The following is a 24,305-nucleotide window of genomic DNA, read 5'->3' on the forward strand; positions in this document are numbered from 1 at the left end:
TGACAATGGTCTGGCTTTATTTACTGTATTTGATAGAACATGTTCTATAGCTTTCTGTGAATGTAGATACAGCCTGCATCCCTCTCCATTCCAAAGCTCCTCTTGTTCCTATAGCCAGATAGGTATTGTGCTTGCCTCAGTCCTCCATGCTTTCCTTTTCTGAACTGTTCTTTCCCCTTTTAAGCTCAGCCTAAGAAAACATAGTTGGTGTGCCCTGATGTATTTGATGTAATTCATATGGGGTTATCCAGTGTCCCTGGGAAGCAGAAATTACGTCCACAAGGCTCCTTACCTTAGTTTAGCTGGTGAAACAATGTCAGAAAACAGTGTGGCTTATTCTGCCCCTTTCTTGGTTGCCTGGTGCTCTGTGGCTCCCTTTCTGTTTGGAAAGCAAGCCCCTAGGGCAGAGCCTTTCTCTGCTTTCCCTCTGTTCAGCCTAAATGCTGCTGTTGTGCTGGGTGTGTGTGTGAGTGACCAGGCTGGTCCTTCCTCCCCTTAAGGGACAGACTGCTTAAACCAAATCTCTCTTTCTCCAGCAGCCAGCATGGCCTTGGTGCCAGTTCAAAGTGGAGCATTAGATGGTGGGGCAGAGGGGGAAGGCTGATGTTCCTACCTCTGCAAAATGTATATCAAAGATCCCTTGGCTTAGCTAAGAGCCACACTGCCATAAGTGTGGCGGACCTGAGATGAAGAGCAGAGAGCTTGCCACTGTAAGGCTTGACCCTACTGGAAAGGGGATGGCTCAGTGCTCCTTTTTTCTCCTACTGACACTGGCACTGGGGTGGCTTGCATAGTCAGCCTGGGAGCCTGTCCTGCTGGAGCCTGGCTCTGCGGAAGTGAAGGAAAACAATTGCCCATTGTCTTTTCAAAAGAGCTAGACAGCTGATGAGCATGCAGTGTTGGCACCTGAGAGAGCTGAGACAATCCCTTTGGCAGGACAGAATATTTAGGTCAATGTAAGGCAGCTGTGAATACAGTGTCTAAGGATTGAACTCCTTTCAGATCCCAGCTATGTTGGGGTCTTTTTGTGTCAGCCTTCAGGGAAATCAAAGCCTTGTAAACAAGTGACATTAAAGCTGTGTTGAGGTCTGAGTCTACCCACTGACCAGAAGTATTGTTGCATGAGAGTCCAACAGAGGACTACAAGGATGATTAAGGGACTGAAACACCTGCTTTACGAGGAGAGGCTTAGAGACTTTTCAGTCTAGAGAGGAGAAGACTGAGGGGGGATCTAATTAATGTCTATAAATACATGAGGGCTGGGCATCAAGAAGGCAGGGACAACCCCTTTTCACTTGTGCCCTGTGATAGGACGAGGGGCAATGGATTAAAACTTGAGCACAGGAAGTTCCACCTCAACATGAGGAAGAACTCCTTTACTGTGAGGGTTACAGAGACTGGGACAGGCTCACCAGAGAGGTTGTGGAGTCTCCTTCTCTGGAGACTTTCAAGACCTGTCTGGATGCCTTTCTGAGTGATCTGCCCTAGTTTTTTTTTGGTCCTGCTTCTGGCAGGGGGATTGAACTCGATCTTTGGAGGTCCCTTCCAACCAATCCCTAAAATTCTGTGATCTTTGCACTTGTTCATAGCCTTGTTGAGGAAGAATAACAGAAAATGTTCTGCTTTAAAAAAGCTGTCTTACAATATAAGGTTCTTTTTCCATGTAATTGTGGAGCTTAGTAATTATTACTGTGTTTTCGCTATTGGTAGGTGCCTCCAGTGGGCACAACTGAAACTAGGCTAGTTGGAAGAAGGCTATTTTGCTGTCCCTTCTAAATCCTCTGCAGAATCGCACTGTTCATATAGCAAAAATTGTGTTGCAGTTTCTTAAATACTGGGGGGAAAAGTTCTTTAATATTTTTGTTGGGTTGTTAAAAACTAATATTGGTTCCAAACTATTGGATAGTAGATCTTTATTTCCTCCCTGTTCTCTGACATGTGTAAAAGGTTTTGAGTTGCGTAAATTCTGTGGGTCACAAATCCCATGGCATGCATAACTTCACCTGTTCACATATCCAGAAAATGTCATGATGGGATGACTTCGTGTACCCAACTTGTTTAAAGAAGGCCTAAATTCTCTAACTGAACCAGAATCTCAGCTCTCAACTATAAATGAGGAGCCTCGTGTATTATGTGGGGAGAACATGTTAAGCACCCAGAGGGGAGATTTCGAGGTCTATAAGAAATAACCACAAAAATGCAGGTGTTATGTGTCACACTCAGTAAGAACACAGTACTTCTATGAAGGTGACTAGCCTGGCTTGAGGACTACTCCTTTGTTTCCTGTAACTGTAACTCTTTTATCACTAAAAAAGGAAAAAATAATAAAAAGATTGAAGAGAAGGCAGGGGAGAAGCAGATATCTGAAAAATGTTTCACTTGAGCAGACTGAGTTGACATTCTAAAATTTCTTGATGGTTCCAGATGTGTTGTGAAATAAAGGGTTTTTTTCCCACTTCTCCCTTTTTTCTTCCTCCAAAGTGCATTTCAGTTTATTTAGCAAAAAGCAAGAATATCTTGCAGATCTTCAAAGTATCTGACCTCTCAAGCTGGCTGGTAGGCAGCATAGTGCACTGGTTGGACTGTGGATGTACAAGTCATGTCTCAGTGACTGTTTCCAAGTCACATGGCTTCTTCAGCTTCCTCTTCTGAATTGGATGTCCTGAGGCAAGCTTTTGCTTGCAAGATATTTGGCTAAAATACTGTATAGGAGAGGAAGTGCTCTTGTAGACATTACAACTTTACAGTGCATTAGAGGTCGGTCTGGTTTTGCTTTTGAACAGGTGGCTGAGAATCAAAAGGTGACTGAATTATCCCTGTTTACTTCAGTTATTTTGTTAATATGATGTAATAAAGTCTAAAAGGAATTTTACTATCACTTGGCATTAGAGGTTCTGAAATCCTGGCTTTAAGGCTGTTTTGCAGTATCCAAGGCAGTGCACCTCTTCTCTCTGGTGTCTAGAAAGAAGAACTGTTGCTTTCCTCTCTGTGCTGTGCCACTGCTTTCCTTGTTTTTCTGCACAGCAGGAGGTGGAAAAAGGCCAAATGTTTCTAGCCCCCACTTTTATACTCCAAGTCGTTACCCATCCCAAGTAGTTTTGCTTTCAATCGGGAGACAACATAGGGAGGAAAAAAAAAAAAAGTTGCTCAGCAAAGGAGACAGATCTTTCCCTTTCTATACCAACTTCTCCTTGTCTATGGGCAGAGAGAACTGCTTAAGACATTCATCTGGTTAATAAACAGTTGTAAGATGGAAGGTAGTGTGTAACTCCTGGTTAGTGGCTTATGTAAAGCCAAGGCTCCAGCTTACAAATAAACTGCTACCTGGTGTTTGCAGGAGTGTTGTAAAAGAACAGAAGTCTTAAGCTTTCTAGTAGGCAGCCAGCATTTGAGGTGAAGCTTTGGCCCACACAAAGCAAGCAGTAAGCAGTGAGAAACCTCCTTTGTGAAGGTGCTCTAATGGGAGAGGGGAAAATGGAGGCAGCAACTGTGAATGCCATGGCAAAGAAGTATTAAATTTTGCTGTTTTCCCTGACTGCAAAAGTCACTGTGACTTTAATTGAATGAATTCTCATGTCAGGTGACAGCAGGCTAAATCAGCTGTTACGAAGGAGATGGAGTTATATACTGTGTTGTAGCCTGCAGGCTGAAATTGTCTCCTCTTCAGACTTCCAGTTGTTTGCACTGCGGTGTTCACAGTTTGTCATTCCTTGTGCTTATCCCCTCAGCCTTGAGTAGTGCTTGGCTGTGCTTCTCCTGAGTGCTTCCTGGGAAAACGATAATGATCACATTCATGACTAACTCTGACAGTGAGGAGGAGCCCTGCAATGAGAGAACATCCCTGATGTCTGCAGAGAGCCCTCCAATACCCTCCTACCAGGATGGCCTGCAAGCCTCAGGAGCTGGGGAATCCCAGGTACATAGGGTAGGTATGCATCCTTACTGGGGAGTAAAGAAGTGGGGTATGATGACAGATCCCTCCCAGCAGACTGGCTTTGAGGGTTGACTTTGGCCAGTGCTGTTTCACTGGTGTCACTCTCGAGGCCAGCAGCAGTGCTTGTTCCTGTTTCTTCCACTGTGACTTTCCCCCCTTTTTATCTCCATTTATACTCCTTCCTTTTCTTTCCTTTTAATAAAGATAAAGGCTTTTAATCAGGACCTGATGCATGTATGACTCTTGTAGGATATCCTTTTCAGTCTTCTTGTTTTGCCAGAAAGCCTTTATTTGCTCTAGTCAAATGCAGCAAATGTTAGAGCAGAATCTAGTCCTGCTGCCAGCAAAGCAGTGGGATAAACCAATCACAGCATTGCTGTGGGATGAGGAACTGATCAAGCTTATGCCACCTCATATGACATTTTGTCTGTTTGATTTCTGTTCACCTTGCTCCTCACATGCATGTGTCCATCTATACATTTAGTCATGAAGAAGCCCTTAGGCATTTGTGGTTTTGGTTTAAAAACTCCATTGCAGCCTGTTTGTAATGAAATGTTAATTGTATTGTTCAGTTGGTACCCTTCCTATTAGGAACAAGTTGAGATACAGTAGAATGCAGCTTTGAAAGCAAAGAAAAGAAAGCATAATGTATTTACTAATTTTTCTTTTCAGAAGAGGCGAACAGGTGGCAGCCATAGCCCTAACAATGCTGCTGATGGAGATGTGTCTGGTTCAGGTGTTCCAATGAGAGAAAGCACCTTGGAAAATGAAGAGGAGGAACTGACTCTGAAATATGGAGCAAAGCATGTAATCATGCTCTTTGTGCCTGTCACCCTTTGTATGATTGTTGTCGTCGCCACCATAAAGTCAGTGCGCTTCTATACGGAGAAAAACGGGCAGCTGTAAGTGGGGTCTTCAAACCAGCCTCTGAGTACGTGGGATCCCTAGCTTTACGTGTACATTACACACACATACGTCTGTGTACACAGACTGCTTCCTTGGCAGGTAGGGAGAACGTTTACATAGCTAAAGATGACTGTGTAAAAATACAGAGATCTTACTGAGGTATGCTGTGCTCACCTGTGTAAGTTTGTCCATACCTGCGTTATACTGATTCATTAACACTGTCACTAGGGTGCCCTAAGTGAAGCCTGTGAGCAGCCTAACAATGAAGTTGCTTTATACTGCAGCATTAAAGGTCCAGGCTGAACTCCTAGTCTTTTCACCCACTAGCTGGCAGCCATCAGGGAATAGCATGTTCATTTGGATGAGTGTCTCATTTTTGATTCCTGAGGACTCATGGTGTGCATACGTAATTCCATCCAGCTCTTGTTGACTGTGCCCAAGAGCACTCCTGAGACTCTTAACTGCACTTCACGTGGTGAGTGGAGAAATGGGAACTGTGGTTGCTTGAGCTAAGCCAAAGGAAACAAAATGGGATTGTTAAGGGTGAAAAGGGGTAAGAGAGTCCAAGACTTTGCTACCAAGTGTAGAAAGAAAGGGTTCTTCCCTTTCAGACAGTACCTGGGATGTATCCTTGTAATTATCTTGGAGAGGGTCAGGAGCATACAGTAAGAATTTGTGGCCTTGAGATAAGTTACTAAACTTAAAGTCGTTTATACTCTAGGTCTTTTCATTTAGAGCTCTGCCAGGCACAGCTTCTCTGTAGGAATGTGCTTTTGATAAATACAATTAATCTTTAGTTAATTATCAACTGGGGCCCAGGCCCTTTAGGGAATGCACCTCATGGTTGCTGTCCCTGGCAGTCTTATCTCCTTTTCCTTCCCATATACACGGATCTGGTTTTATCTTGGGACAGTTAGTTAGAAGAGAATATATGTACTTCACATGTTTTTTGCTTTAAATTGCAGGATCTACACCCCTTTCAGCGAGGATACCCCATCTGTGGGCCAGCGTCTCTTGAACTCAGTGTTGAACACTGTTATAATGATCAGCGTCATTGTTGTAATGACTGTGTTCCTAGTTCTGCTCTACAAATATCGCTGCTACAAGGTAAAGTGTTCACTCCAGAGCCTTTTGCACCTATATGCTGTGAACTGGAGTTCAAGTGAGGCTTGCATATCAATGAGAAATACAGGCACTGCACTGGCTAGTCAACATCTTGATCATAGCAAGGATCGCATTGTACAGAAGCCTTTCCCAGCAGTGGTAGAGCGGTGTCCCCAGATACGCTTTGCTGTTATTTTAGAACTGTCATGATTTAACCCCAGCCAGCGGCTAAGCACCACACAGCTGCTTGCTCATTTCCCCCCCTGTTGGGATGGGGGAGAGAACTGCAAGGGTGAAGTGAGAAAATTCATGGGTAAATGTAGATGGTTTAATAGGTAAAGCAAAAGCCGTGCACACAAGCAAAGCGAAGCAAGGAATTCATTCGGAGGCAGGTGTTCAGCCATCTCCAGGAAAGTAGGGCTCTATCACATGAAATGGTTACTTGGGAAAACAAAACACCATAGCTCCAAATGTCCCCCTCTTCCTCCTTTCCCCAGTTATATATGCTAAGCGTGATGTCATATGGTATGGAATATCCCCTTGGTCGGTTGATGTCAGCTGTCCTGGCCATGCTCCCTCCCAGCTTCTTGTGTACTTCCTCACTGGCAGAGCATGGGAAGCTGAAATGTCCTTGACATAGCATAAGCACTACTTAGCAACAACTAAAACATCAGTATGTTATCAACATTGTTCTCATACTAAATGCAAAACACAGCACTGTACCAGCTACTAGGAAGAAAATTTATCCAGCTGAAACCAGGACACTACTAAGGTAGACTCCTAAAAATGAAGCCTACTACTTTGTTGTAGTCTGATCAAGAAGTTTTATGGTTTGTACTTATGATCTAAGTTGTAGCATTTACTGCAAATGCCTTTTCTTAGGAAGTTTCAGAGAAGCTTCATGCCTCTGGAGGCTCTGGTGGAAGGTGATGAGGCTTGGAGGGAGAGGCACTGGCCATTGCTGGTTTTTAAACTTGACCCTGAGATGGATTGATTGTGTAGCCTTGAGCAAACCCCTCCTCCTCCCCACCGAGCAGAGAGAATGTGATTACCTGTCTAAGCTAGTATGGGTACCCATGGAAATGGATAGGAAGAGACTAAAAAAACCCAACCAAACCAACAAGAACAAACACTAAAGGATAGAATACAAAATGAACTAGTTTGGGAGAACTCGGAGCAACTGGCTGTCCCTCCTCCATCTCTGGTGGTGGGGAAGGAGGATCTTTGGGAACTGGAGAAGCAGTGCTGAAGGAAACTGTTGGACTATAGGAAACTCAATCAATAGTGCATGCAGAGCACTGCAGCCTGTGCAAAGGGTAATGGCTCTTTGAATCACCATCTCTTCTTGCCCTCAGTTCATCCATGGCTGGCTGATCCTGTCATCTTTGATGCTGCTCTTCCTCTTTACCTACATTTATCTAGGGTAAGTGAGAATGGTGTAAGTAACCTGGCAGTTCGGGGCACCTTCACCTCTGCAGAAAATCCCTGTCTTGAACAATGAGAGGAATGTCTCCCCTTCTCCAAATGGAATGAGCTAGAGTTCTTTTTTAAAAAATTGAATATTAGCTTTTTAATAGGCAATACCTGACTTTACAGTGCCACTCTACAGAAATCATTAGGAAATGATCCTGTAAGCATGACATGAACAGAGTGAACCTCATAGTACAGAAGACCTGGATTACATGTTGAGAAGCAAGTGAAAAGGAACTTAATGTGCTGAGTTGATTTTCTGATTTGTCTTGCCTTTTCCTTAGACTATGTGGTTTCAAGCTCCTTTTTTTAGCTCCCAACTCGGGTAGGCCCAAGTTTTTAAAGTGTAGGTGACACTTTAAAAAACTTTTGATCTTTAACTGTGAGCATTGTCCATTTGGTGGGGTGACATTATTTCTTTACTGCCTAGAGTCACATAGCTGTAGGTCTATGTTCAGTTAAGACTTGAAATTCTGCCTGGTCAAACCTTGTTGACCTCAGGATTAAGGCAGTGTGGCGCATGTCTGCGCACACTCCATCTGCAGGAGGAACAGAGAGCTAAGAGCTGCAGTTGGCCACAAGGCAGGTTTCCCTTTCATGATGAGAGTTGTTTCTATCCTCTTTGCTCCTGGTGTAGTAGTAGACTTATTTATTTAACTATAGATAGTAGGATGCTTTGCATGCCAGTTGATTTTATTGCCCAGCTGAATTTTCTTGTCTTCCAGTGAAGTATTGAAGACGTACAATGTGGCCATGGATTACCCAACTCTGTTCTTAATCATCTGGAATTTTGGAGCAGTTGGAATGATTTGCATACACTGGAAAGGTCCTTTGCAGCTCCAGCAAGCATATCTCATTATGATCAGTGCTCTAATGGCACTGGTTTTCATTAAATATCTACCTGAGTGGTCAGCGTGGGTGATTCTAGGTGCAATCTCCATCTATGGTAAGTCTGGGTTGTGATTCTCAAGGTGTGGAAAGGTTACTCTGAGGCAGTCTTAGGACTGCATATTTTGTTCAAAAGACAACTTTACAGTGATAACAGCTTTAGAAAGATGCAGAAGGGCAACTAAGTTGACTCCCTGACTCTAACTTCTTCATGTAGGTACTGTATTCCTACCATGTCTTTAAAACTGGAACACTAAGTCTGGGAAGTACTGAACTGTATCTGTGTGGTCAGGTGGTTAGATTTTTATCTGTAGCAACCTGACAGTCTTGCATGTTATATTTAAGGCTGTTGAGAGATCATGAATTTTTGTATGAGTGAAAAGTTTCAAGAGAACCTGCAGAACAAGAGGTAGCTGAGAGGTAACAGTCATGTTGGTGTGGAGCTCTGACAGGAAAGGGAGATTAGGTGAAGAGGAAGGGGACCAGGGGCCGGCCTTCACGTGAAACACAGAAATCAATGTAAGTGATGGATTGTGGAACATGAACAAAGTACCCCCAGTCTTCCTCTAATTAAACACCTGCATGTGATGCACTAATCTGCTTTCACAGCAAGAATGTGGCTTTTTACAGAATAAAGACCATGAAAACTCCTATTATTACATTAAGCCACGAGGTTGGTATTTTAAGTGAATGTCATCTTCAGGGATTAGAACAACTAGAGTTATGCAAAGTGGCAGAATCTGCAATTCAGGAAATCATCCACTTAATATTGACAGATGAAATTTTGATGAAAGAATAGCTTTTTGAAGATAAAGAATGTAAAATATGCATGATAGTTTGAGATGAGGTTGTCTGGCCCTTTTTTCTTTGCAGATCTGATGGCTGTTCTCTGTCCAAAGGGGCCACTGAGAATGCTGGTAGAAACTGCACAGGAGAGAAATGAGCCCATTTTTCCTGCATTAATATATTCCTGTGAGTAAGATTAAAATGTTTGTGGTTTTAAACACATTCAACTTGCGACCTATTTCTCTGTCAAACCAAAGAGGCCTATGTTAGTTGGTTCCATACCCTAAGATTGTTGCATATTTATATTTTGGTACAGACCATTTCCAGAAGGCCTTGTTTATCAGTTAAAATGGTGCTAACTCATTAGCCAAAAGGAACTCACATTTGCCTCATGAAGCTGCAATGTTCAAAAGTAGATTTATCCTTTTGTTAATACAGTGCAGAACATGCCTCTGTTCTGCTTACACAAACCTGTATTAGATGTATTAGCATTTGAAAAGTTCTCTGATTAAATGATCACAGAATCACAGAATTGTAGGGGTTGGAAGGGACCTTGAAAAATCATCCAGTCAAACCCCTCTGCCAGAGCAGGGTCACCCAGAGCACATCACACAGGAACATGTCCAGGCAGGTTTGAATATCTCCAGAGAAGGAGACTCCATAACCTCTCTGGGCAGCCTGTTCCAGTGCTCTGTCACTCTCACAGCAAAGTTTTTTCTGATGTTTACATGGAACCTCCTGTGCTCCAGTTTGCACCCATTGCTCCTTGTCCTATCACTAGACATCACTGAAAAAATCTGGCTCCATCCTCCAGACACTTGCCTTTAACGTATTTGTAAACATTGACAAGGTCACCCCTCAGTTTCCTCCAAGCTAAAGAGACACAGCTCCCTCAGCCTTTCCTCATCAGGGAGATGTTCCACTCCCTTAATCATTTTTATGACTTTGTGCTGGACTCTTTAAAGCAGGTCTCTGTCCTTCTTGAACTGAGGGGCCCAGAACTGGACACAATATTCTAGATGTGGCCTCACCAAGGCAGAATAGAGAGGGAGGAGAACCTCCCTTGACCTACTAACCACCCACTTTCTAATGCACCCCAGGATGCCATTGGCCTTTTTGGCTACAAGGGCACATTGCTGGCTCATGGTCATCCTTCTGTCCACCAAGACCCCCAGGTCCCTTTTTACCTGCACTGCTCTCCAGCAGGTTATCCCCCAACCTGTACTGATACATGGGGTTGTTATTCCCCAGATGCAAGACTCTACAATTGGCCTTGTTGAATTTCATCAAGTTTCTCCCCACCCAACTCTCCAGCCTGTCCAGGTCTCACTGAATGGCAGCCTTCTGGTGTGTCAGCCACACCTCTCAGTATCATCAGCAAACTTGCTGAGGGCACACTCTGTTCCCTCATCCAGGTCATTGATGAAAATATTGAACAACACCAGTCCCAGTACTGACCCTGAGGGACTCCGTTAGTCATTGACCTCCAACTAGATTCTGTCCCATTGACCACAACTCTCTGACTTCTTCCTTTCAACCAGTCATGATCCACCTCACTACCCAATTATCAAGAGCATGCTTCCTCAGTTTGTCTATGAGGATGTTGTGGGAGACAGTGTCAGATGCTTCACTGAAATCAAGATAAACCACATCTACTGCCCTACCATCATTTATCCACCTAGTTACTTTCTCATAGAAGGCTATAAGGTTGGTCAAACATGACTTTCCCCTGGTAAAACCACGTTGACTGCTCTTAATGACTACCTCACCCTTGATATGCCTAGAGATAGTGCCAAGAACAAGTTGTTCCATCACCTTTCCAGGGATGGAGGTGAGGCTGACTGGTCTATAGTTACCCAGGTCCTTCTTCTTGCCCTTCTTGTAGACTGGAGTGACATTTGCTTTCCTCCAGTCCTCAGGCACCTCTCCTGTTGCCCATGACTTACTGAAGATGATGGAGAGTGGCCTAGCAATGACTTCTGCCAGTTCCCTCAGCGCCCATGGGTGCATTCCATCCAGACCCATGATTTTATGGATGTCCAGACTGCTTAACTGGTCCCTAACCCAATCCTCATCTACCAAAGCAAACCCTTCCTTCATCCTGACTTCTGGGGTTGTAGAGATCTGGGGCTCCTGGGGAGAGTCTGCAGCAGTAAAGACAGAGGCAAAGAAGGCATTCAGTGCCTCTGCCTTCTTTATATCCTCTGTCTCCAGGGCACCCACCTCATTCAGCAGTGGGCCTATATTGCCTCTAGTGTTAGTTTTTTCTGCAATGTATTTGAAGAATGAGGGACTCCGTTAGTCATTGACCTCCAACTAGATTCTGTCCCATTGACCACAACTCTCTGACTTCTTCCTTTCAACCAGTCATGATCCACCTCACTACCCAATTATCAAGAGCATGCTTCCTCAGTTTGTCTATGAGGATGTTGTGGGAGACAGTGTCAGATGCTTCACTGAAATCAAGATAAACCACATCTACTGCCCTACCATCATTTATCCACCTAGTTACTTTCTCATAGAAGGCTATAAGGTTGGTCAAACATGACTTTCCCCTGGTAAAACCACGTTGACTGCTCTTAATGACTACCTCACCCTTGATATGCCTAGAGATAGTGCCAAGAACAAGTTGTTCCATCACCTTTCCAGGGATGGAGGTGAGGCTGACTGGTCTATAGTTACCCAGGTCCTTCTTCTTGCCCTTCTTGTAGACTGGAGTGACATTTGCTTTCCTCCAGTCCTCAGGCACCTCTCCTGTTGCCCATGACTTACTGAAGATGATGGAGAGTGGCCTAGCAATGACTTCTGCCAGTTCCCTCAGCGCCCATGGGTGCATTCCATCCAGACCCATGATTTTATGGATGTCCAGACTGCTTAACTGGTCCCTAACCCAATCCTCATCTACCAAAGCAAACCCTTCCTTCATCCTGACTTCTGGGTTTGTAGAGATCTGGGGCTCCTGGGGAGAGTCTGCAGCAGTAAAGACAGAGGCAAAGAAGGCATTCAGTGCCTCTGCCTTCTTTATATCCTCTGTCTCCAGGGCACCCACCTCATTCAGCAGTGGGCCTATATTGCCTCTAGTGTTAGTTTTTTCTGCAATGTATTTGAAGAAGCCATTTTTATTGTATAACCTCATGAGCAAGATTTAGTTCCAAGGAGGCCTTTACTTTCCTAATTGCCTGTCTGCATCCTCTGACAACAGTCCTATATTCCTCCCAAGTGGCCAGCCGCTCCTTCCATGATTTATAGATTCTCTTTTTCCACTTGAGTTTGCCCAGCAGTTCCTTGTTTAACCATGCAGGTCTTCTGGCTCTCTTACTTGGTTTCCTACTCATTGGGATGCTTTGATCCTGAGCCTGCAAGAACTGGTCCTTGAATGTTAAGCCCCTTTACCACCTAGTATCCTGTCCCATGGGACTTCTCTTAATAATTGATTGAAAGGCCAAAGTTGGCCCTGCAGAAGTCCAGGGTTCTGGTTCTGGTCCTGCTAGGTATTCTGTTCCTCCCACACAGGATCCTGAACTCCACTGTCTCGTGATCACTGCAGCCAAGCAATGCTCCTCTCCTAGTTGGTTTGTCCACCATTTGTGTCAAGAAATTATCATTGATGCATTGGAGGAACCTCCTAGACTGTGAAAGGCTGGCTGTGTAGGCCTTCCAGCAAATATTGGGGTAGTTAAAATCGCACATGAAGACTAAGGCCTGTAGTTGTGAGGCTGCTTTCAGCTGCTTGTAGAAGGCCTCATCAACTCCTTCATCCTGATTAGGAGGTCTGTAATAGACCCCCACAACTGTATCACCCACGCCAGCCTGCCCTTTAATTTGTACCCACAGACTTCCCAGTGCTCCTCATTGGCCCCTGGACAGACCTCACATAAAGAGCAACTCCACCGCTTTGCTTTGCTGGCCTGTCTTTCCTAAAAAGGAGATAGCCATCCATGACCACATTCCAGTCATGTGAGCTGTCTCACCGTGTCTCTACTTGCCACCATATCATAACCTTTAGACCACACACAGACTTCTAACTCTTCCTGTTTATTCCCCATGCTGCGTGCATTGGTGTTCAGGCATTTCAGGGAGTGAGCTGAGCACACTGGTGGAACCCTTGGGAGGTGGGAGGCCTTCTGGTCTTCATTAATACTAGAACAATGCCCCACTAGTTCAAACCCAGCTACAGCCCCCTCCCAAGTTACATTAATCAGTTGTGTTTTCCTAGGCCTTTCAGCTTTTCCTGCTACTGAAGGAACTGAGGAAAAGACCACCTGTGCAAAGCAAGCATTTGGCCTGGTTCTCTGAAATCCCTTTTCATCACCCTGGGACTTGCCTTGGCAACCTCATCAGTGCCCACCTGCATGACCACTAGCAGCAGTGATCAGAGGGCTGCACCAGACCTGGGAGTTTCTCAGTAACATCTCTAACCTGGGCCCCAGGGAGGCAGCAGAACTCCCTGAGGGTTGGGTCTGGCTGGTGTGTAGGGCCCTCAGTTCCCCTCAGAAGAGAATCTCCTACAGCAGTTACCTTTTGTTCTTAGCAGAAGCAGTCCTAATGCATGGGGCAGACTGCCTCTGCAGCTCCCTGAACGGACCTTTGTCAGTAACGTCAGTTCCCTGATTTTTCTGATCCAGGCCCATGTACCTGTTCTGTAAGGGCATGTGTGAAGGTGGGCGAAGCCGGGAGCGGGTTCACCTGTTGCCTCGAGCAGGGACCCGCTTCCAGTTCCTCTCTTCTCTCAGGTCCCCTACCTCTGCCAGGTGACAGGAAGGCAGAGGATCCTCTACTTCTTGTGAAGCCTCCACCTTAAAGGTTTGTTTCAAGAATGGTAGGGTAGAGTAATCTCCAACGATCTATTTCTCTTTCACAATCCCAGATACTCCGTAATCTTTCCACCTCCTCTCCCAGCTCAGCCACTGGGCTGAGTAAATCATTCACCTGGTCACACGTACGCAGGTGTTCCCTCTACTCTCTTCCAATACGACTGACAGGCTGAGATTCTGTGCAGCCAGAGACCTGGACAGCTGCATTCTTGAGAGGGAGGGACCTCCATCTGGGTTGCCACTGTCCTGGCAACAGACACATGGCTAGGTCCTCTTCGGGGAGAGGATGATCACTAGCCGAGTTTTTACCTTGAGCCAAGAGGGCGCCCGTGCCCTGCTCCACACACCCAGCCTGCGGGAACTGCCAGGCCAGGCCCTTCTATTGTGCCACGCTCTGTTTGCTGCTCCTGGTTGCCTACTTCTGTTTGCTGCGTTCCTGGTCACTGGCGCTCCCTAGGGGCTGTTCTTCCACCTGAGGGGGGTAGATACACTTAATCCTTCTGCATACACTTTATAAACACACTGTGTGATGAGGTTCCATTCTTCCTGTAGCTCCCTCTTGCTCTGTGCACTGCATGGATGACAGTGCTTAGAATATATTTCCTTTATTGTTCATTGTGTGGCTGCTGACTTTGCAAAGGTCTCTCTCTATTCAAGTATAGTGCTGCAAACAAAATCAGTCATATCTTCTGTGGCTTTCTTGATCTGTTTGACTCTGATGCTGTCTGGTGCCCTTATCCACAGAGGCATGTAAGTGCTTAAGGTAGTTGGAAGGCAGACAACTCAACACTCATGGGACCTGTACTCAGGTGTTTCATGGACCTCAGTAACTTTTTCATTATATTGCTTATAAGACAAATGGGTATTTCTGAATGTTAGGAGCTAAGTTGAGGGTGTGTTCAACCTGACTGATTTATTTTTTTATTTCCCAAGCATTTAATGTTATATGAATGCTTTTATATGTTCCAAGCAGAGCTTCTGTTGGCTTTAGCTGACCTGCCTTTTTCCAAATATTCTGTTACCCTGATCTGAGACAATCTAGATTAAGACTATCACGTTTTAGTTAACAAACGAGTTTATCGGAATGAGAAAGCAATTCAACAAGTATTACCAAACAAAAAATTCTTGTGCAGAACGTCAGTGTCTCCGTTGAAATTGTCTGAGCTGATGGTGGAAAAGCAGGCACTGTTTTTGTTGTGACTTCTTTTGTTTAGTTTAGCTTCTTTAAAAACACATTTAAATAAACAGCTGATTTGAGTTCCCTTTCACTCATGTCTGAATGGTTTGTATTCCTTTTTAATTTAGTGATTCATCTCAGCAATAAACCCAGAAAATATCCTTCAGTTGTTCTTGAAACCAAAACAGAAATAGCCAATATTTTGACAGGAAAGAACCAAAACAAACAGGAACCAGAGAAAACTAGCATTCTGACAACTTCCATGTGTCCCTCACTTGTATGTTTTACTGTTAGCAGAACATGAGGAGTAAGCTGTGTAAGTTAACCTCTGGTTACCTTTTGTACTGCTATCATTTCCTGACCAATTGTTTTATTTGGCAAGGAGAGTCAGAAGCTAGGAAGAAAACAGATGAGATGAGGACCCTAGTTCTGGATTTTTTGTGTTCTCCAGCCTATATAGATGACTATACTGACTCTTAAATATTGATGTTCTGAGATGTACTGCCTTTTTTTGCCATCTTGCTTAGGGAAACCAACCAGAGTGAGTGTTATAAAAGCGTTTACAGAGGCAAGGCTTTGTATTTTTAGAAACAGCTAAATACTTCGATTACTGTAGCTCAGAGAAGCTATGTTTTAAGCACTTGGTATCTTTCTCTCTTCCTTTTAGCTGCTATGATGTGGACAGTTGGAATGGCAAAGCCAGACACAGCAGTAAGTGAACCAGGTCAGTAGACATGGGATGCATGCTTGCTTGCATGTCCCTCTTCTATACAGAGCACTATCCCATGGAAATAATGTGCATGTTTGAGACTGCAAGTAAATATAAGCCTGTGAGTCCTGAGGGATACAGTTTTTTTTCTTGTTACATTAGTTGCAGAACTCAGTGATGTGCTGAAACATACTGTTTGGACTGGCAGCAAAGAGAACCAGAAGGAAGCTCCAGTATTCAGGCTGCCTTTATTTAAAAAACAAACAAAAAACTAACAACAACAACAAAAAGTGTCCAATACACTTGTTTTTATGTTAAGCAATAAATGTATGCTAAGGCTTGATAACTGAACATGCTGCTTATTTCAGGATAAAGCAGCTAATATACTAGCAAACCACAGGGACACAACCCTGCTTTGAAACTGAGGACAGAGCACAGGAGCAAAATACATGCTGAGGCACACAATGTCTCTGTGTCTCCCAGATCACTGTCTGCTCACATCTGCAGTGGCAGCATCCTGTCCGACTGACGTGGACTGGAAAGTTTATATAAACACTTCTGAAAAACAGAAGCTGTCAGAGTACTGTATCACGAACTGGTTTACTTCAAGAGCTCTGCTAGATGTGTTTAACTGGGCACAAAAAATTAATTCTGCAAACAATTAAATGTGTCCATTTACTATATGTGAACACCTAGCCCCAATGTCAGTGTGATTCATGGCAGAACTTTTATCATAAATGGCAGTTTTCTCAGTCATCTGTTTTTGTCATACTACCAGTTAAGGAATGCTTGAGCACCTCCACTCAAAAAATATAACAATGTGGGAGTTTATTCTAAGTTTACTTGGTTTTACTTGTCATTGTAGCCTGTGCAGGGCAATGCTTAGTACTGCAGCTGTAGTCACTTGTTAAAGCCACTGAACTCCTGGGTGGCTGCCAAAGAAGCTGTGAGCATGTACCCTTCCAACTGTTTAAAAAAAGTAAATGACCTGTTTTCCTCAAAGCCGCTGAATGTGTCTGCTTGAATTGGTCTTGATAATTACACCTCCCAGGAAACAAAGGGCTTATCCTTTCCAGAGAAGCTTTGCAGAAGTGTGGATTTCAGGCATTAAAACAAGTTACAAATATAGCTACCTCTTGTTTGTTTTCTTTGTCTACTCTTCTCGGCCTATTTTTGTGGAACTAAGCTGAGGATGGAAGAGGGAACCACAGGAGCCCTTCACATGCAGATTCGCACATATTGGAGACAAGGAGTCCTGTTCCAACCCGCTCCATCACTTCTTTCGAGGAGCTCGAGGAGGAGGAAAGTAAGGGAAGCTTCATACCTTGTTCTCAGCATAGTCAGAGCCTGACATTTTTAGTGATTGTGGATAACACTTCGTTATCTAGTTTGGCTTGATGGCAGTTAATTTGAAGAGCTGCAACTTGTTGAGCAACAAAGATCTTTGGTCTGACTCTGTATCTGTTCTGGAATTGTCATTCCAGTGACACCTCTTGTCTATGTTGACAGTTTAAGTGGGAACCTTCACCTCATCTCCAGAGAGCAAGAATGTGTTTAGGAGGAAGCAGAACAGGAGGAGTACAAGTAACACTTGTTTTCTTTTTCCTCTTCTTTCAGGGGGTGTGAAGCTGGGCCTTGGAGACTTCATATTTTACAGTGTGCTCGTTGGAAAAGCAGCTGCCACAGCTAGTGGAGACTGGAACACTACGCTGGCCTGCTTTGTAGCCATTCTTATAGTAAGTGTGCAAGCCTTTAAAAGCTCCATTACCCACTGTTTAGCACAGCAGTATTGCCAGAACTACCAGCAACTGAGCACTGCTCAATCGCTGCAGGTAATGTTCTAGGGGTTTAGCAGGCTGTATTTCCCAGCCCAGTACTCAGTCTATTAAGCTAGGCTTTAAAGAGCTGCTGGGAGAAAGTAAATTATATGGGCTGGGAGGGAAGACTCCTCAAAGCAGAGCCAAGTGTGGAGATGGTGGGGGTAAAACAGCCCCAGGGGAAGCAGTTACAGCTGAACTGCTTGTGTGTTTGCTTCAGTGTTGAAGACTGGGGACTTCTGTCAGCCACAAGAGTCAATATTATGAACTACACATTGATCAACAAGTACTGGTTAAAACTACTGTTTTAACTAGGGAGAATAGCTAAATAATAGGATGAAGACCTATCTTGTTCTTCTATTCACCAAAGAAAAAACATGAAAGCAGGAGACTGAAAATCCATAGAAATTATCAGTAAAAGCAGATGACAGTCATACTGTAACTCCTAAATGACTGGATCCTGCCAGGTTGAATGACTATACACTGTTGAGTTTTCAGCTGTGTAGAAAATAATTATTTGATGTTTACATCAGCATCCTTATGGAAACTAACTAGAAGGGCAATGCCAGGAGTTTTAGAAGGTAGAAGAAAATTCATTATCCTGTTCTTCTTGGGCCTCCATTTTCCCACTTAGATCCCAAGGACAGTGAAAGACAGAAATTTTCACTTGTGAAGACCATGGGTCAAAAAGCATGAGAACCAGAAATGAGCTAATATAAATAAAGTGTGTTAAGTGTAGTTTTCCTACCTCACAGGTTAGAGAAACCTATAAGATCACCTACCTCCGTATCTTTGGGTCCAGCACAGGATTTCTTTGCTGGAGGGAATGTTCGCTCTGGTCTGTGAGGCTAAATGCCCCATTCTGTTTCTTTTATACTGTGCTGTTGTAATTTTGGAGCCTAGTGTCTGAGGTTTTGTCATCATGGAGGAATTATAAAGGGCTCAGATGAGAGACAGAATTTATACCTAAAAGCACTTAGCCACACTGTCTACTCAAAATGTACAAAAGCTTTCACGTGTGATCCAGAAAAACAGATTTAGAGAAAACCAGAATTCACCTATCATAGTAAGCAATCCAGTCAAAATAGCAGTGGATATTTTTTATGTTTTGTTTTACCCCAAGAGGCATTGAAAACTGGCAAGATGTTAGAAGTACATGCTGCTATTAGTTCTCCAGTGAAACTTAACTGTGCAGATCACAAGGATTTAAATGCTTTTTTCTGCTGGATCAGTATTTAATGCATAATGGTGTAGAACAAAATGTAAAATAATCTGTAAATAAATTAACCTTTCAGGTTAAGCTGTATGTCAGCACTAGCTTTTTAAAGCACTTTCTCAGCAAAGGTCTATGCTCAGGATTGCTGAAGAAAATACCTGGCCAACTTGTGTGAAAGATGAAGGTGTGGGCAAAGGTAGCTTATGCCCCTGGTAGCTCAGTCAGGCTTCAGTTGCTCTACAGCATATGGAGCTTATTATTTGTATGCTAGTTTGTTGATGACAGACAGATTTCTGGACTTCTTACTATATCCTCTTGTGATTTTTATTCTCTTATCTCTGGCAGGGATTATGCTTAACTCTTTTATTACTGGCTGTTTTTAAGAAAGCACTGCCTGCCCTTCCCATCTCCATCACCTTTGGCTTGGTCTTCTACTTCTCAACAGACAACCTTGTGCAACCATTCATGGACATCCTGGCCTACCACCAGCTGTATATTTAGAAGAAGTGGAGTTAGCTACTTATTTTTAAAGCTTTGCTGTGAAGTATGGTGCACTGTTTGGAATAAGTTACAAAGTTTTACACTTAGTGCCATATATTTGTAAGGAAAACACTAAGTCTGTGACAAAATGTGTACTAAAAAATCTACGTTACATGTTGAACTGACATTTTTCACAGGAGTCTCAGACTTCAGAGAAACACCTGGCTCATTGCTGATGTCAAGAGCATTACTTTTATGTTACTTGATGTGCACAGTGGCTGTTTTGAGTACAGAAGCCTGTAAGTAGCATGTGACACTGCAGAGGTGAAGGCTCTGATCTGTGCTTCCTGAAGCTCAGGAGTTGTTTTAGCCTTGGAATTGCTGCCAAGTTTAACTGTATGCTAAAATTGCTAATACTTCACACTTCTGAAGTGTTATGCCAACATGAGGTGCAATTAATTTGTACTTGTAATCAGAAAAGCATCACAGTCAGCATGCACAGAACAGAGCAGTGCATTACACCTGGTTGTGAGTGTTAGAGAAGTGAGGCTGAATTTCATAAGCTGGCCTTTGTGCGCACAACTTCTGCTGAAATTGCCCCAAATGCCTATTTATTTTGACCTTAGTTAGACATAGTGAGTTGTGATGGATCTAGGCAGGATCTCATTGGTGAGATGTTTAAACATCTGGCTTCTGGTTCTGAGCACATCCACCACTGCAGCTGGCATCTGATGAAAGCAGGGCTGCCTGTTCTAGTACATCAGATCCTCAACATGGGAAAACAGATACTTTTTCCAGTCTTCTCCCAGCATTTTATTTTTTTGGAAGTCTTTCTTTTGAGTCAGTACTATAATCCTCTAATTACCATATGGTGGAAATTACTGCACAACTCCAGTAAATCAGTTGACCTGTAACTTCTTGTTTATATTTCTGGTCTCATTTCTGTGCATTGTCATAACCACTCCAAAGGAGGATTAACCTTCCTTTTTGAAGAGGTCCTCTTATACTGATTGAGACTTGATTTGTCTAGTTTTTGGTACTGTTTAAAGATTGTTTTATTACAAATTTTAAAATACCTGTTTAAGGTCAAAGGGGCTGTTTTGGAAATATCCTGTCATAGATTGGGTCAAAATATGGGAGTGCAAACTTTGCTTGCTGTACTGAAGGCAGCATTAATGCTAGGAATGTTTAGACAACCTCAAGTGAATTAAGCACTTTTTGCCAGTAAAATGTACAGGTCTGACTGAACTTTACTGTTTTCTCCACCTTTTGAAAGTCAAAATGGCCATGTTCTGTGTTGGGTTTTTTTTTCTCTTGAGTGTCTGTTACACAAACAAACGTTGTTTTCTCTTAACAGCTGATCAGTGACAGTGTTTCAAAATGTAACACTATGCAAGGTTTTGTGAATAATGCCATGTCATCAAGAGATGCAGAATTTCATCCCTGTAAATACTTTTTAGATAAGGCTTTTTTAAGGTAGTGCTTTTTCCAATAGAAGACTTGTTCAAGCTAATCTACTTTGATATTTAACAAGGACATCACACAAGTGATTCAAACAAATTTTAAAAAAATGTGTAAGCGTTTTTATGAGTTGTCTGTGTGTCAGTTAGGACAAGTAAGCAATTCTTGCTCTTTGTTTAGTTATTGGTCCTCATTTCTTAGATTTGCAATATTTGGACTTAATAGCTGCAGAGAGAGTAAATTATTACTAAAAGATATTTCCTTTAGAAATGTAAATCACTAGAAAATCATAGAGCTCTGTGTGCTGATTTTTAATGTTTATGTGAGAGAATCATAGAATCATAGAACTATTCAGGTTGGAGAAGACCTGTGGGATCACCAAGACCAACCATCATCCCTACTCTACAGAGTTCTCCCCATTAAACTATATCCACCAACACCATATCCAAATGACCCTTAAACACATCTATGGATGGTGACTCAACCACCTCCCTGGGCAGCCTATTCCAGTGTCTAACCACTCCTTCTGTGAAATTTTTTTTCCTAAAGTCCAGTCTAAACCTACCCTGTTGCAGCATGAAGCCATTCCCTCTTGTTCTGGCACTAATTAACTGTGAAAAAAGGCCAGCACCAATCTCTCTACAATGACCTTTCAGGTAGTTGTAGAGACTGATGAGGCCTCCTCTCAGCCTCCTCTTCCTCAAACTAAACATTCCTGGCTTCATAAGATTTATTCTCTAGGCCCTTCACCAGCTTCGTTGCCCTCCTCTGTACTCGCTTCAGCACCTCGATATCTCTCTTGAATCGAGGTGCCCAAAACTGGATGCAAGACTCCAGGTGTGGCCTCACCAGTGCTGAGGACAGGGGGACAATCACCTCTCTGCTTCTGCTGGTCACACTATTTCTAATACAAGCCAGGATGCCATTGGCTTTCTTGGCCACCTGGGCACACTGCTGGCTCATATTCAGCCACCTGTCAATTAGAACCCCTAGGTCCTTTTCTGCCAGACACTTTCCAGCCACACTTCCCATGGCCTGTAGCATTTGCCTGGGGTTGTTGTGGCCCAAGTGCGGGGCTTCTTGAAGCCCAGCCATTAACATTAGCCCAACAATCTAATCTATCCAAGTCTCTCTGTAGAGCCTCCCTATTCTCATGCAGATAGCTTGGTGTCATCTTTTGGATTTTCTTTTTGTTGTTTTGTTTGTTTTTTTTTGTTTGGCTTTTTGAACTAAAACCAATTCTGGGGCCAAATCAGAATACAGTCACTTGCAAGCATGATTTTACTGTTTGCATTGCATGGTGTTGAGATAAGGTGAAATATTTATATGTACCAGAAGAAAAATCCTCCCTGGCTTAACAGGGTTGTAGCGTATTGTTAGAAACAATTTATTTATATGAAAACAGAGTTGATATTTGAAGGAAACAGGGTGGACTGTTATATTCAAATATTGAAGGATTGCTAGTGGAGTTGGTGGTTTTCTGTAGATCTGTGGTTTCCAAAGATTGGCCTTCCACTGAGCAGTTCTACATAAATTTAAAAAATTTAATTTAATTTTTCAGTAATTTAAAAGGTAACAGCAACAGATTCTGTCAGTGCAACAAAATGTATTGTCCTGGTGACTGACAGGAGTATATAATGTATATACTGAGTGGTTCTAATTGTGTAGAAGTTCATATGTATTTACTACAGATATATATATTCACTGTGTGTGTTTATTTGTGTATATACACACACAAGTTTTAAAATGATTCTGAGTGATATTTCATTGAATACTTTTCATTTGTACATAAAGTGAAGATTTGTTTATGATGTTAACATTGTGCAGCGTGGCCTAAGATGTGAAAATGTGGAGGGCTGGGTGTACATTCCCTCTTGTTCTGGCACTAATTAACTGTGAAAAAAGGCCAGCACCAATCTCTCTACAATGACCTTTCAGGTAGTTGTAGAGACTGATGAGGCCTCCTCTCAGCCTCCTCTTCCTCAAACTAAACATTCCTGGCTTCATAAGATTTATTCTCTAGGCCCTTCACCAGCTTCGTTGCCCTCCTCTGTACTCGCTTCAGCACCTCGATATCTCTCTTGAATCGAGGTGCCCAAAACTGGATGCAAGACTCCAGGTGTGGCCTCACCAGTGCTGAGGACAGGGGGACAATCACCTCTCTGCTTCTGCTGGTCACACTATTTCTAATACAAGCCAGGATGCCATTGGCTTTCTTGGCCACCTGGGCACACTGCTGGCTCATATTCAGCCACCTGTCAATTAGAACCCCTAGGTCCTTTTCTGCCAGACACTTTCCAGCCACACTTCCCATGGCCTGTAGCATTTGCCTGGGGTTGTTGTGGCCCAAGTGCGGGGCTTCTTGAAGCCCAGCCATTAACATTAGCCCAACAATCTAATCTATCCAAGTCTCTCTGTAGAGCCTCCCTATTCTCATGCAGATAGCTTGGTGTCATCTTTTGGATTTTCTTTTTGTTGTTTTGTTTGTTTTTTTTTGTTTGGCTTTTTGAACTAAAACCAATTCTGGGGCCAAATCAGAATACAGTCACTTGCAAGCATGATTTTACTGTTTGCATTGCATGGTGTTGAGATAAGGTGAAATATTTATATGTACCAGAAGAAAAATCCTCCCTGGCTTAACAGGGTTGTAGCGTATTGTTAGAAACAATTTATTTATATGAAAACAGAGTTGATATTTGAAGGAAACAGGGTGGACTGTTATATTCAAATATTGAAGGATTGCTAGTGGAGTTGGTGGTTTTCTGTAGATCTGTGGTTTCCAAAGATTGGCCTTCCACTGAGCAGTTCTACATAAATTTAAAAAATTTAATTTAATTTTTCAGTAATTTAAAAGGTAACAGCAACAGATTCTGTCAGTGCAACAAAATGTATTGTCCTGGTGACTGACAGGAGTATATAATGTATATACTGAGTGGTTCTAATTGTGTAGAAGTTCATATGTATTTACTACAGATATATATATTCACTGTGTGTGTTTATTTGTGTATATACACACACAAGTTTTAAAATGATTCTGAGTGATATTTCATTGAATACTTTTCATTTGTACATAAAGTGAAGATTTGTTTATGATGTTAACATTGTGCAGCGTGGCCTAAGATGTGAAAATGTGGAGGGCTGGGTGTACTCTATTCCTTCTTGGCTTCTGCATGAGATGACTTTGTGACCTGGCCACTTGAATGAGCAAAGCATTTGTCTGTCTGCTATTTTCATTCACTGTTTTCAACTTGCTGCATGCTCTTCACCCTGAAGAAATCCTAATACTCCTCTAAAGAGCACAGCTGTCAAGTAGGTTGGGGTGACACCTGTCTTGATCCAGACATCACTCAACAGCCTGAAGTCCTACAAGAAGTGCCATGTATTGGCATTTTCCTACATGATCCCTGTCACACCCACTCCTCTCCAGTCCAAGATGAGTGTCTCATTGTATCGAGTCACAGATGTGGTTTGGGCATTTATCTTTTAACATGTAAGACTGAAGGTAAGTCCACAAGCAAAAATATAGCAGTAAGTCTGCCTAAT

At 43.0% G+C, this 24,305-nt stretch overlaps 1 protein-coding gene across 1 annotated transcript; it reads left to right on the forward strand.

The window, feature by feature from the left end:
- Positions 1 to 3,725: 3,725 nt before the first annotated feature.
- On the forward strand, positions 3,726 to 19,322 carry PSEN2 (presenilin 2). Its single transcript, XM_009994781.1, is given in 10 exon segments — positions 3,726 to 3,925; positions 4,607 to 4,836; positions 5,806 to 5,947; positions 7,300 to 7,367; positions 8,140 to 8,360; positions 9,176 to 9,274; positions 15,747 to 15,836; positions 16,975 to 17,094; positions 17,406 to 17,524; positions 19,167 to 19,322. Coding segments are annotated over 10 exon segments (1,389 nt in total). The 5' UTR covers positions 3,726 to 3,781.
- Positions 19,323 to 24,305: the final 4,983 nt, after the last annotated feature.

The sequence above is a fragment of the Chaetura pelagica genome, unplaced genomic scaffold (genome assembly GCF_000747805.2).
Source record: "Chaetura pelagica isolate M959 unplaced genomic scaffold, ChaPel_1.0 scaffold2, whole genome shotgun sequence".
Lineage (NCBI taxonomy): Eukaryota > Metazoa > Chordata > Aves > Apodiformes > Apodidae > Chaetura > Chaetura pelagica.